General features: G+C 49.4%; 4 protein-coding genes across 4 annotated transcripts; 3 read left to right on the top strand and 1 right to left on the bottom strand.

Moving 5' to 3' along the window:
* Positions 1 to 573: 573 nt before the first annotated feature.
* Positions 574 to 1,977, top strand: VTN00DRAFT_8085 (uncharacterized protein; the record flags this gene model as incomplete). The annotated part of the gene is made up of 7 exons (XM_069434900.1): positions 574 to 677; positions 741 to 754; positions 817 to 836; positions 900 to 1,009; positions 1,073 to 1,404; positions 1,453 to 1,924; positions 1,971 to 1,977. The coding sequence occupies 7 exons, from the start codon at positions 574 to 576 to the stop codon at positions 1,975 to 1,977; spliced, it is 1,059 nt and encodes a 352-aa protein (XP_069286351.1).
* A 597-nt stretch (positions 1,978 to 2,574) lies between these two features.
* On the top strand, positions 2,575 to 3,767 carry VTN00DRAFT_8084 (uncharacterized protein; the record flags this gene model as incomplete). Its single annotated transcript, XM_069434899.1, has 5 exons — positions 2,575 to 2,694; positions 2,754 to 2,802; positions 2,878 to 3,198; positions 3,267 to 3,360; positions 3,425 to 3,767. 5 exons carry the CDS (start codon positions 2,575 to 2,577, stop codon positions 3,765 to 3,767), a joined length of 927 nt encoding a protein of 308 aa, XP_069286350.1.
* Positions 3,768 to 4,306: 539 nt separating this feature from the next.
* On the top strand, positions 4,307 to 8,774 carry VTN00DRAFT_8083 (uncharacterized protein; the record flags this gene model as incomplete). Its single annotated transcript, XM_069434898.1, has 15 exons — positions 4,307 to 4,356; positions 4,414 to 4,462; positions 4,555 to 4,778; positions 4,839 to 4,856; positions 4,918 to 4,984; positions 5,046 to 5,106; positions 5,157 to 5,250; positions 5,308 to 5,410; positions 5,472 to 5,571; positions 5,630 to 6,118; positions 6,183 to 6,254; positions 6,337 to 6,377; positions 6,974 to 7,500; positions 7,638 to 8,053; positions 8,116 to 8,774. 15 exons carry the CDS (start codon positions 4,307 to 4,309, stop codon positions 8,772 to 8,774), a joined length of 2,970 nt encoding a protein of 989 aa, XP_069286349.1.
* A 958-nt stretch (positions 8,775 to 9,732) lies between these two features.
* VTN00DRAFT_8082 (uncharacterized protein) lies at positions 9,733 to 12,196 on the bottom strand (the record flags this gene model as incomplete). The annotated part of the gene is made up of 2 exons (XM_069434897.1): positions 9,733 to 11,689; positions 11,745 to 12,196. The coding sequence occupies 2 exons, from the start codon at positions 12,194 to 12,196 to the stop codon at positions 9,733 to 9,735; spliced, it is 2,409 nt and encodes an 802-aa protein (XP_069286348.1).
* Between the last annotated feature and the right edge of the window lie 739 nt (positions 12,197 to 12,935).

Raw genomic sequence — 12,935 nt, 5'->3', positions numbered from 1 at the left:
GAGATCAACATTCATAATGTTGTTTTCAGAAAAAAAGGATTTCTAGTGTTAAAAGACCCGCCTGTATCTGATACATCACTCGCGAACAGGGAAGCCCTGGCAGGGCTTCGAAGAAAAGCGTTTTTCCAGTTTCCAATAGTGTTATCATTCGTATTTGTTGTCAATAAAAACCAGAGTATTTCTCCTTGTATGTAGTATTCAGGTATTTTTTCATACATAGCATATCGTAGTTATTTTCTGAAGAATGATTGACGCGTGACTTCCAACGGTCGCAGCGGCGGGCGATACAAATAGATAGCCCTAACCATACTGTATGAGGGCTCATCTAATCACGTGGCAATATTTCCGGATAAGGTACTAGCGCCCTTGCCGCCATGACTAGCGTTAGCTGGGGCCAGAATTTCGAAGGCGGGAAACAAAAAAGTCGCTTAAGAGAATCTTGGAGGCGCTTTTTTCTTCCGCCAGCACTTCGCCCTTGTTTATAAGTTTTTCCTTCCCTCCAGGGAACATCTCCGTTTGATATATTATCTCCAATAAGATCTTCTTTGCTTTTCGTTTTCAAAAACTATCACCATGAACGGAACCGCAAACAAGCCTGCCGGGGAGTCTCCCTGGATCTCAAGCAGCGCTGACAGGATGGTGGGCATGGACCACGCCGAAGTGCGCTATTTCACCAGGTATGATTAAAATCTATCACTCGTTTTGATCATATTCGAAATTGCTGACATTATCGGCAACAGCTATGATCATCATGGTAATTTTCATGGGCTCCTCTTGTGTCTAATATTAGCTAACGCTTTTGGCAACCCCGCATAGGCATTCACGAGGAAATGCTTGTGAGTATAAAGCCACCCCAGCGTCAATCCTACAGTCTCCTAATCCATATCTTCTCCTTCCAGAAAGATGATGTTCGCACCAGATCGTACCGCGATGCCATTTACCAGAATCGACACCTCTTCAAGGATAAGGTCGTTCTCGATGTCGGATGTGGAACTGGTATTCTCAGCATGTATGCTTTACTGCGAAATGATCTTAGGGGGAAGTACACTGGTTAATTTTTTACGTCCTAAAGGTTTGCTGTCCGTGCTGGGGCCAAGCATGTTATCGGCGTGGACATGTCCTCAATCATCGAGAAGGCACGCGAAATCGTGGCGGTGAACGGCATGTCAAACAAGATTACTCTGCTTCAGGGAAAAATGGAAGAGGTCACCCTTCCATTCCCAAAGGTCGACATCATCATCTCGGAGTGGATGGGTTACTTCCTTCTCTACGAAAGCATGCTGGATACTGTCCTCTATGCGCGCGACAGATATCTTGTTCCTGGGGGCAAGATCTTCCCAGACAAGGCGACTATCTACTTGGCTGCGATTGAGGATGGTGAATACAAGGATGACAAGATCGGATGTTGGTACCCAAATTGCCCGTGTTACTGATTGAGTGCTAATTCTTCAGTCTGGGACAATGTATACGGATTCGATTACAGCCCGATGAAAGAAGTCGCTCTCACCGAGCCGCTGGTTGATACTGTCGAGCTGAAAGCCCTTGTTACTGATCCTTGCCCGGTCCTCACTCTTGACCTTTACACCGTCACTTCGGCCGATCTCTCCTTCAAGGTTCCATTTTCGCTCACGGCCAAGCGCAGCGACTTCATCCACGCCATTATTGCCTGGTTTGATATTGATTTCACAGCCTGCCACAAGCAGATCCGATTTTCGACCGGCCCACACGCCAAATACACTCACTGGAAGCAGACGGTCTTCTACCTGCGCGATGTGCTCACCATTGAAGAGGACGAAGTTGTCAACGGTTTCCTCGAAAACAAGCCAAATGAGAAGAATAAGCGCGATCTCGACATAAAGATTTCGTATGCCTTCGAGCCCCAGGACGAAACCCGCGTTTCGCAGGGCAGCTTGGAGTATAAAATGTGAGTATTAAAAACCCTTCAGCAAACTGGATACTAATATTTCCAGGTGCTAATCTTATTCCTATCCTATCCACTTCGGTTCTTTTTCCTCTCATTGGGAATGTAAATCCTCGGGCAGCATTGCATGGACAGAGACATTCGAGCGGATCTTGGGCGGTTGAATGGTTGTATTTTCCCGTTTTATCTTGGGCGTTCTGGGAGGTAAGGGGATGGCATCATGTGGCGCACGATCTTTTCACGGAGAGATGATTTCCAATGATTTCGAAGCTCCTCGACATATGCAAGTAGATACCCCGAGTCGATGCTGAATCTAGCCATCTCCGGTATTACCCGTTTTTCTGATAGATATTCGGCGATTTTCCCTTCAGCTTCCCAAACTTCCGTGATGTGGTACAGTATTACAACGGTCGTATGCCGCGGCTCTCGCTCGCACGGGCATCGTGGTTCAGGATGGGCCTCGGTCCCTTACCGCGTGGCCCCGCAACAATCTTGCTTAACCCCGTAGTTCTGTAGGACCCACCAACTTCATTGCTCTTTCATGTTAGATATACACTTCTGAGGTTATATTAAAGTGAATTAACTATCAAACAATCAATACTGGATATCGTTTCTTCCCATCCGGAATCAAGTCGGCGAAAAAAAAATTCGCGATGTCTAGTCCCGGAGCTGGCTTCGAGTTTCCCCGACAGGAAGTCTCGTGGCAGAAACGTGATGTCCTGCTCTTCGCAAACAGCATAGGATGCACGGCTGACGAACTGCATTTCCTCTATGTTCGTCTCATGTTCTCAGCATTGTTCTCAAGATATCTCTAACTGGAGACAACACGCAGGAACTTCACACTAATTTCGCCGTCTTCCCAACCTATTCTGTGATCCTCCGTAAGCTTCTAGAGATTTACGCCCCAAGAATAATGTTGTCGTTGCTAGTCATTACCTCCTAACTTACCCCATCAGCATTCAAGCTCGCGGATCAAGAAGTCACTGACTTCTATGCGCGCCAAAAATCTATCCCCATCCCCGGTGTCCCAAATTTTGACTACAGCCGCGTCGTTGACGGACAGCGTAAGGTCACCTTCCTTAAACCCCTCCCGACAACCAGTGCAGGTAGGAAATTCGAGCTCCGCACCAAGGTTATTGGTGTGTATGACAAGGGCAAGGCTGGGACCGTAATTGAAAGAGAGCAGTCAATTGTGGACAAAGAGACCGGAGAGGTGTACTCGAAAGCCATAGGAAGCAGCTTCTTTGTTGGACAGGGCAATTGGGGAGGACCAAAAGGTGAGTTCAATCAATAATAACTGCCCTTTGATGGAGAATGTCACTGATCAGGTACGGCCATTTTCCAGGACCAAGTACTATGAATTATCCCCCTCCACAGGGGAAGGAGCCAGATGCTGTTCACGTAGTTCAGACGACTAAGGAAACAGCTCATCTCTATCGGTTAGTCCACTCCATCTTGGCAGATGCTATTGAAAGTTGCCGATGCTGATTCCTTTATGAATAGCCTAAATGGAGACTATAATCCGCTCCACGCGACACCGGAGCCCGGGCAGAAGATGGGTTTTGGTGGCACCATCATTCATGGCCTGTTCAGCTGGAACACTGCTGCACATGGCATCCTGAAGGAGCTCGGTGGCAGCGATCCAAATAATCTGAAAGAGTTCCAGGCGCGGTTCGCGCTCCCTGTAAAACCAGGTGACAAGCTTACCACCCAGATCTGGCGGACCGGTAACCTGGAAGACGGATTCGAAGAGGTCCGTTTTGTCACTAAGAACGACCAAGACAAGGTCGTGCTGAGCAATGGCCGGGCACTTATTAAGATTGTTGGAGGGAAGAGCAAGCTGTGAAGCACGTTTTCGGAAAAGTTGAATAACCGTGCCTTGTTTTTAATTTTTCTTCCATTTCTTTCGATTCAAGATAGCAGTTCGGGTTGAAATATCGCTTGGATGTGAGAGTCGCCTACTCTCCATTAGCGAAACGAGCATACTATCTGTGGTCTCAAGTTTCAGCCTAAAAGTTCATAGTAACGTCCCGAATGAAGCAGAAGGAACGAAAATGGGTACCTCCAGATTTGGTACATGCAATAGATGTACGGAGCATGTATCTAGCCAAGTTCAGTTTAGGCTAGACCGCGGTTAACCAAGTGCAACATGGTTGTTTACGTTCACTTTATATCATACATATCATACGTTATTATGATAACGTATTTGGATAGAAAAAGACTTGTAGCAACAGCACAGACTGTTCGTTCTGTGTGATAATCTTGGAATGGGAACAAGAAACATGTCGGCACGTGATCCTCGCCCTTAACCCGAGGAGCACCGCATTTGCAACACTGTGCGTTCACATCTTCCTTGTAAGTACGATTCAGGCTGCCAGCGCCAGCATGAAGAACTTTTCTTCATCTAGGGCGGTCCGTCGCTGGAAATATGTTTGGTAAGACTCATGATTCCTCCATCGAACAGCCGTGACTGACACGTTGTGTGATGTCAGCGAGTCGCGGAGTGTCTCCTCTGCTCTCGCTAGGCGAAGCGCTGCTTGGGTACGTAGTATATATAATCCTGCTCGTATTCCTAAAAATACTTGACATTTCCAAAATATTTTGCATTTTATCGTCCGCTTAACATCCTCTAGGTAGCAAGTTGCCGAAATGGTTGCCCAACAGGAGCAAGAAAGACACCTTTGTCCCAATGGTCAGATTTGCGTTTTCGCCGTTACATAATTCCTGTGGCTTTCAGCAAGACGAAGTCCACACTCAGTGAGGCCCAGGCTGATCGTCACAAACCGGCTCCAAAGAAGCGTATTCCAACGCCAAATCAAATACTGCTGAGTGCCGAGCCCATTGGCCGCATGACACAGTAAGAGTTTCTCCCTTCTCTCATAGAGTTGGCAATTAAATGACTAATTTTGTTACCTAGTCTCGCTTTTTGGCTTAGGTTAGAGCTTCCTACCATAATGGAAAATCGCAAGTACTCATTGGCTCTTGTGCACTGGCAGGGATAACTGTCAATGTTCCAAGTGCATTCACCCTGAAACAAGACAGCGCAGTGCGGACACATTCTCGGTTCGTCATCGTTTTGTTTACCATGTGCAGCTAGAGTTTCCAGACTAATACTTTCCCTTAGATACCAGATGACGTTAAAGCAGAGAATATTGATTATGGCGAAGAAAGTGTGCAAATCCACTGTATGAATCACATGTACCCATGATCATCAGCATCTGCTCATATTTCACAGGGTCTGATGGGCATGATGCTACTTATCCCTACAGTTGGCTAAAGGCATATCGGCTGCGCAAGGACAGCCCGACCAAGAAATCCCTGACCTTTAGGTGCACTCATCTCTACCTTGGCGTCATAATATTCTTTTCACTGACATTTCTATCCAGACCTTTTGAATCTGTTGAAGCACAATATGAATCCCTCCCTACGGTTTCGTACGACCATGTCATGGGCAGTGAGGAGGGCGTATTAGAATGGCTTGACCAGATAGTAAGTTGTAATGTTCTCTGTCAGTTTAACTGCCGCCATATAGAACGCTCACCTTAGCCAGGTGAAATGGGGCTTCTCTTTTGTCAAAGGTGTCCCTGTTGACCCTGAATCCACAAAAACCCTCTTGGAGAAAATAGCCTTTATTAGGCATACGCACTATGGTACGAATCAAAACCGCTTCCGGCAGACGTGGGCTCCCACGATTAACTAAGAGGATAGGCGGATTTTGGGATTTCACGTCCGACCTGACCTTCAAGGACACAGCCTATACCTCGGACTTCCTCGATGCTCACACGGACAACACATATTTCACAGACCCGGCAAGGCTCCAGCTGTTCCATCTCCTATCACACACGCACGGTGAGGGCGGTTCCAGCTTGCTTGTAGACGGTTTCAAGGCAGCTTCTGTCATGATGAAGGAGAAGCCAGTGAATTGCGAAATCCTGTGTTCTTATCCACAGCCATTCCATGCAAGTGGCAATGAGGATGTTGTTATCCAACCAGCCGCGCAATTCCCTATCTTCAACCGTGACCCGGTATCACATCGGCTATACCAGATTCGTTGGAACAATTATGATCGAGCACCAAAAATAAACTGGGGGCCAATTCAGCAGCAGGCGTGGTATTCTGCTGCGAGACACTGGAATGAAATCATTAGCCGCCCAGAGATGAGAATCTGGACACAACTTGAACCTGGAACCGCTCTTAGTATGTGTCTCCCGCCATCTATCCTTTGTTCTTAGAACCCGTGCCACTCTGACTCTCGATATAGTCTTCGATAACTGGCGGATGCTTCACGGCCGTTCGGACTTCACCGGAAAGCGGAGGATGTGTGGTGGCTACAGTATGTTTCTCAACCCCCTTTTGTCCTGCTTGCGTCTTTTTCTTTGCACTTCTTTTTCAGATAGCTAATTGACGCGGTACAGTTAACAACGATGATTTCGTATCTCGTTACCGCCTCCTGAAGGTCGGTCATGAAAAGACGTTGAACCAGCTTGCAATGCCCTTTGCAGTTTGATTGGGAACGTGTTAAAATGGAGCCGCATTCACGAATGCTGCCTTTTAGACCGTATTCTTACACAGTTCGTACATCTGACCGAGTGTGAAAATTGGGAATTCTAGAAAAATCTCCATAAAATTTGTTGGACTTGATCTTGACTACGTCTCAATTCCGGAATTCGCCGTTTCATGATACTAGCAAGTCAATAAACCGTCTCGCGTATCACAAGTGTTCTTCGTCTCCGGCACAGGCCTATTAAGCACCCAAAAGATTACTCCATTCCGCAGCAAATCATTAATAAGACGACATCTGCCGGAAACAGCTGCTTCTGACATCACATCTGTTCAAAGACAGACCAATAGTGAGAGCTCCAAAGAGCAGAGGATTGATGCTATTTGTATAGAGTCAACAGTTGAAAAAAAATCCTCTTGGACCGGGTCAGTTGTGATTCTTGTATGTTGAGGACCCAACCAGCGAGGATTTGGGTCCGAATGCGTAGTTGCAGGCATATTGCGTAGATGGACCAGCGTTACGTGAGATGAAGTGGCTCACGTGACATTCAGGCAGGGCAGCTTGCGTTTGCTGGCCGACCCGCCCAGAGCTCGCCGACGGTCACCATCTCCCCATCTCCAGAGCGCAACATCGCCGCAGCACCTCCAGCTTCACCACCACCCCCGCCTCCGCCTATCCTCCCTACCCTCCTTAATCTAAGACTCTCATTATCTCATACATCTGTTTCTACCCTCCTCCCACCTTTCAATAGTCTCACCATGTCCACCCTCGAAGACCTCGATGACCTTGAGCGCGAAGAGAAGGACAAGAAGGACCGCGGCGACGGCGATGGCAAGAAGCCCGACGGAGATGGAGACGCTGATATGAAGGATGCAGATGCCGATAAGAAGAAGGAGGAGGAAGATGACTTGCTGGACGAGGAGATTCTCCGGTCAAGCACCAGAGATATCATCAAGCGGCGACGGATGCTGGAGAACGAGCTGCGCATTATGAAGAGCGAGTTCCAGCGGTTGACGCACGAGCAGAATACGATGAAGGAGAAGGTGAAGGACAATCTGGAGAAGATCGAGAACAACAGGTAATATACTACCTTGTTTATCTAGTTGTCTTGAATCCTAAGCCCCCCTCCCTGCCTTGCCTTTCTGGCAAAGTGATGGCAGGGTGTGACGGCTTTTTTGGTGATTAACAATAAATGCTGATACGATAGATATTCAGGCAATTACCATACCTTGTCGGTAATGTCGTCGAACTGTTAGATCTCGATGTGGAGGCGGAGGCAGCTGAAGAAGGGGCAAACATCGACCTCGATGCCACCCGGGTTGGCAAATCCGCCGTAATCAAGACCTCTACCCGCCAGACCATCTTCCTCCCTCTCATCGGTCTTGTAGACCATGAGAAGCTCAAGCCCGGTGACCTCATTGGTGTGAACAAGGACTCATATCTCGTGTTGGACACACTACCTGCCGAGTATGACAGCCGGGTGAAGGCTATGGAGGTTGACGAGAAGCCGACGGAGAAATACACAGACGTTGGTGGTTTGGACAAGCAGATTGAAGAGCTTGTGGAGGCCATAGTATGGCCCATGAAGGAAGCGGAGAGATTCAAGAAGATTGGTATCAGAGCGCCAAAGGGTTCGTTACATCCACATTCCATTTCTCACACTATATACAGACTGCTGACATTAATCCATCAGGTGCCTTGATGTACGGACCTCCTGGTACTGGCAAGACCCTCCTTGCTCGTGCCTGTGCCGCCCAAACCAACGCCACCTTCCTCAAACTCGCCGGTCCACAACTCGTCCAGATGTTCATCGGTGACGGTGCCAAACTGGTCCGGGACTGCTTCGCCCTGGCCAAGGAGAAGGCACCCTCGATTATCTTTATCGACGAGCTGGACGCCGTCGGCACCAAGCGTTTCGACTCAGAGAAATCCGGTGACCGTGAGGTGCAGCGAACCATGTTGGAGCTTCTCAACCAGCTGGACGGTTTCGCCTCGGACGACCGTGTGAAGGTGCTCGCCGCCACGAACCGTGTCGACGTCCTCGACCCGGCCCTGCTCCGTTCGGGCCGTCTGGACCGCAAGATCGAGTTCCCCTTGCCCAACGAGGAGGCGCGCGCGCAGATCCTCCGCATCCACTCGCGCAAGATGACGGTCGACGACAGCGTCAACTGGGCCGAGCTGGCACGCAGCACGGACGAGTTCGGAGGCGCCATGCTCAAGGCCGTCTGCGTCGAGGCCGGTATGATCGCGCTGCGGAAGGGTATGGACAAGGTCGGGCACGAGCACTACGTCGATGCGATCGCGGAGGTGCAGGCCAAGAAGAAGGATACGAACATGGGCATCTACGTCTGATCTTTCATCTGTGGTTACGTCACCCTTTGCATCCCTTTCCTTCCTCTCTCTCCTTCACACCTCATCATCTCTCATCTCTCGCCCGTGCCTCTTGTCTATCTTCGGATCTTGACTAGATGGAGAAAATCAGGCGTAATGAATGATATTAAAATAAACGAGCTATAACTTAACTATCGTTTATGATCCATTAACTTATCCCCGAGATGAAAGTAGTCTTCCCGCGCCTGCTCTAAGCTATGAATTAGAGTAAAGGAATGTCTCCAGTTGCAGTTAGATGATGCACTTCAGATTTTGAACTTCCATTGACGATTATTATTTGTTGCACTGCACTATACAGAGTAAATACAGGAAAGAAGGACAGCCTAGCTATGTAGCAGCAGGTATGCATGTATGTACAGGACAACCATAAAATAAAAAACACCCAAATCCCAAGTGATATATCCCAGACAAACCCGACGGACCGTATCATACATACTGTGCTGTTAAATGAGATATGTACAGAACAAAAGGAGCCAGCGCAAGGCGATGCTTCTTCAAACGAAGGCAGATATACAACAAAAAAGAAAGGAGGATATGTGCAGGAAAAAAACAAATCCATTAACCCATGTCCAGATGCTGATTGATTCCCAGAAAACAGTTGCCAAAGAAGTTGGGTTCTCCTTTTTTTTATCAACCCGAAAAGATGACGACGATGCTATGAGAACCTGCCCCAGCTGAACAAAAATAAGAACAAGAATGAGAATCGTAAAGAAACGAAATTATTTCCGTAACCGTCCGACCGTAAACACCGTCCCTGTAAATGTGACTGTTTTCGGCATACATGTGTCCATGCATGCCATCCGATGATAATGAAAAGTGTGAAAAGAGTGATCCGTAGTGACCAGGATGGAGTTCTGTACTGATTCCTCCATAATAATAATGACAAGGATATTCGAAAAAAATTTTTGTATCAGAAATTTTAGAAGAACCGCTTTGGTCCGATTGTCTCGACGTTCCCTGGACGATCGCGCTCGATGTGAAACCACCAGTCCTTGCCATTCTTGTGTCCCTGGTTCCAAGAACCGGTGCAGACATCCTTCGCCCAGGGAGGCATCCCTGACGCAAGGACCATGGGTGCGGTCGGGGTTGTCGGGGTTAACGGACTCGTAACAGTGTTGGAGCGTGTAAGACTGCCCCATCCGGGGAATCGTGAGGTGGTGGTCGACGCTGGTGACAAAGGCTCGTCCAAACCAACTGTACTGCCGGTACGGTTACCAAAGCTGTTGGAACTGACTCCTGCAGCATACGCCTGTGTCTGGTTCGCGGACAGAAAGTGCCTCCAACCAACCAAGCCACCATCTGCATCCGAACCGGCTAGATCGGGACGAAGGACAAATCGCGGAATGTATGCATCCCTGCTGTTGGGAGCACCCACTCTGCCCATATACGCTGGCATTCTGCTCTCATGCCTTTTTATAGGTCCATCACGTTGCTCGGGTGGAAGATCGTTCTTGTGTCCTGCACCTGTAGGGATCCGGGTGCCAAATTCATCCGCACCCACATCCGAATCGGCGTCATCCTCCAGAGCATTATCTGGGACATATGAATCGGAGTAATCTGTAACTATTACCTTTATCCCTGTTTCAGTGTCTTTTGCCGCCATGTCTATGAATGTCTGGGCGCGGATACGGGCAGAAGTTAGGTTGTTTCCGCCAGGAAGCGCCAGCGGTCTTGCGCTGACAGAGCCATGGGAGCTTCTTGGAAGGCTGTATCGATCTGAAGGGATCAAAGCCCGGCCATGGCGAATAGGTTGGCAGACTGCCTGGAGAACTCCAGGAGGGTTGATATCTGACGGTGCACGGAGAGCTTCGAGACAAGGAAATCCTGAACAAAGGATACTCTGAGCGAGGTGGGAATTTGGAGTGTTAGTATGTTTAGGTGGTTTGATGAATGGAGCGGAATCGATCTTGTTGAGCGCATCGGCAGGATCCGGGCTGGCCACATCCCAGTGCAAGTACTTGAGGCTGGACGATGCCAGCAATGGTTGGAATACCATGTCTTCAGATGGCAGGGTAGGACATGTGCTAGTCTGGGCTATGGTAAATCGCTCCAGATTTGTTAGCGATGCCAAGATCTTTGAGATCACCAGCAACGATTCGATGTTCTGTTCGACAAGCGCCAAAGATTTCAGGCTGTTAGCCTCTGCCCGAGAAGCGTACTGTGCAAGACCCCTGTCGGTTACCCCACGGAGATTCTCGAGGCGTAGTGATTCCAGAGGTGGTAAAAACAGTAGTGTTCGGTCGGTGAACGCCTCTCTGCTGAAGGATGAAACGCAGAGATGACGAAGCGAGGGTAGTAGGTTGAACATTCGTAAGAAGATGCCATGTTGCATCACAGCATTCATACTAAGAGAATGTAGCATGAGTGTTTCAAGGTTAGACCACGATGCGTGGTAGTTAAGAAATTCGAAGACTTGCTGTTGCCCGAGAAGCTCCTGAGGAGGGAGCTGAGGAGACTGGCTGGACTGGAGGGACTGGGAGGACTGGGGGGACTGGCTGCAGGGTGAATCTGCAGTCTCAGCAACCTCCCCAAAAATCCATGTGTGCTCCTTGAGTTTTTTCCGTGTCGACAAGGCATACGTCAAACGATCGAATTCGTGGTAGTATGGAATCGTGAAACCCAACAGCCTTTCGAGGTTTGGGCAGACCATGACGACGGAAGCGACGAGGTCGCGATACTCTTGCCACTGGGCACCCTGCTTGCCAGTCATGAGAAACGAGTCCATTTCTGGAACGCGCAGCTCAAGGACAAGATTGGCCAACAACTTCCTCTCCCGCAACGTCCGTCTCAGCAACTTCAATCGGCTGCCCCTCTTTAACCGGTACTTCTTGAGTTGGGCTGGCGAGTCATTTCCGAGGATATGGATGCGACTGTACCTGGGAGGAGTTCAGCATCCCAAAACCCACCGAAGTCATCCTTTGTCCAACTTACAGTTTACTTCTCACAGCCTTTTCCCACGCTCTGTTGGTCAAAGCCAGAGAATGCAGGTCCCTCTGAAAACATGTCAAGCATCCGGATTTGTGTGCCCCAGTGTGCTCCAATTCTAGATGGCGCAAGATGCAGTCGTACACCTCCGGCGGCAGACGCTTGAAGATTGGCTCCGCTGGCTTCGGGGCCGGGGCTGGGGTATGGGCGGCCTTGAACATGCTATACGAGAAGTTGGGAGATGATGGGGATGTCGGAGAGTAGATGGAGGGAGCGGTGGACTGGCTGTAATTGCTCATGTACGAGGAGACGGAGGATTTTCGAGAGGAGATGGACTCGATGGATACTGAATAGGCAGATCCATTGGATCCAGTGTAGGTGTGAGAAACATGACTTTGATACGGGGTGGTGTTATAGGGCATGGGAGCCCGCTCAGGTCTGCTGGCGACGACGCTCATGGTGAATTTGGTGAATTTGACCCGTTCATCTGACAGTAAAAGTGAAGATGTCCGCAAAGTGAATGGAAGATGCTACTATAAAGAGAGACGTCAATGATGGAGAAGAGACAAAGGAGTGACAAGAGAACCGTCTTCACACTGTGAAAGAGAGAGTGTGTGTGTGAGACGGTCAAGGTTGGAGGAGCATTGTCGACAACCAGAGTCGCACTCATCGCGCAGCCCACTACTTTTAAGGGAGATGCAAGGGTACGGTAGGGATGGGGCGGCACTCAAAAGGGACGATCCCCCCCACAGGGAAGATGATCTGAACCGTGCTAGAAACAGCATGCTGTGGAGGGAGCGGAGGACTCGTGCAGCCGGCCAGCCATGACGACAGGGCCACCCAAAGAGGCTTAGGCTAGAGGGCCGGACAACGAGGCACGCAGTAGTCCGCCGTACGGAGCACGCTGTCCGTGAGGCTGTCTGAACCTCGAGGATCGTGCGATTCCTGCCATCATCTGACAGGTGGAGGGAAGTGGTTAACTTTGCCAGAGGAAGTCAGATACAATGCTCCTAGATACAAGATTGATGAGATAGAAACAGAGAGAGCAGCAGCGGCGACAGCTGGACGGCTGAAGACAGAGCAGATGGTATGACGCTGAGCACGAGGGGACGAGACGACGAAGACGCGAGACGAAGCGGGCGGTTCGTCGTGCTGTGGAGAAGCCGCTAGCCGTCTTGGGGCATGGCCGGCGGGTCG

Source organism: Thermoascus crustaceus (assembly GCF_041956765.1).
Source record: "Thermoascus crustaceus strain CBS 181.67 unplaced genomic scaffold VTN00scaffold_5, whole genome shotgun sequence".
NCBI classification, from domain to species: Eukaryota; Fungi; Ascomycota; class Eurotiomycetes; order Eurotiales; family Thermoascaceae; genus Thermoascus; species Thermoascus crustaceus.
This window is presented reverse-complemented; position numbering and strand designations above follow the sequence as displayed.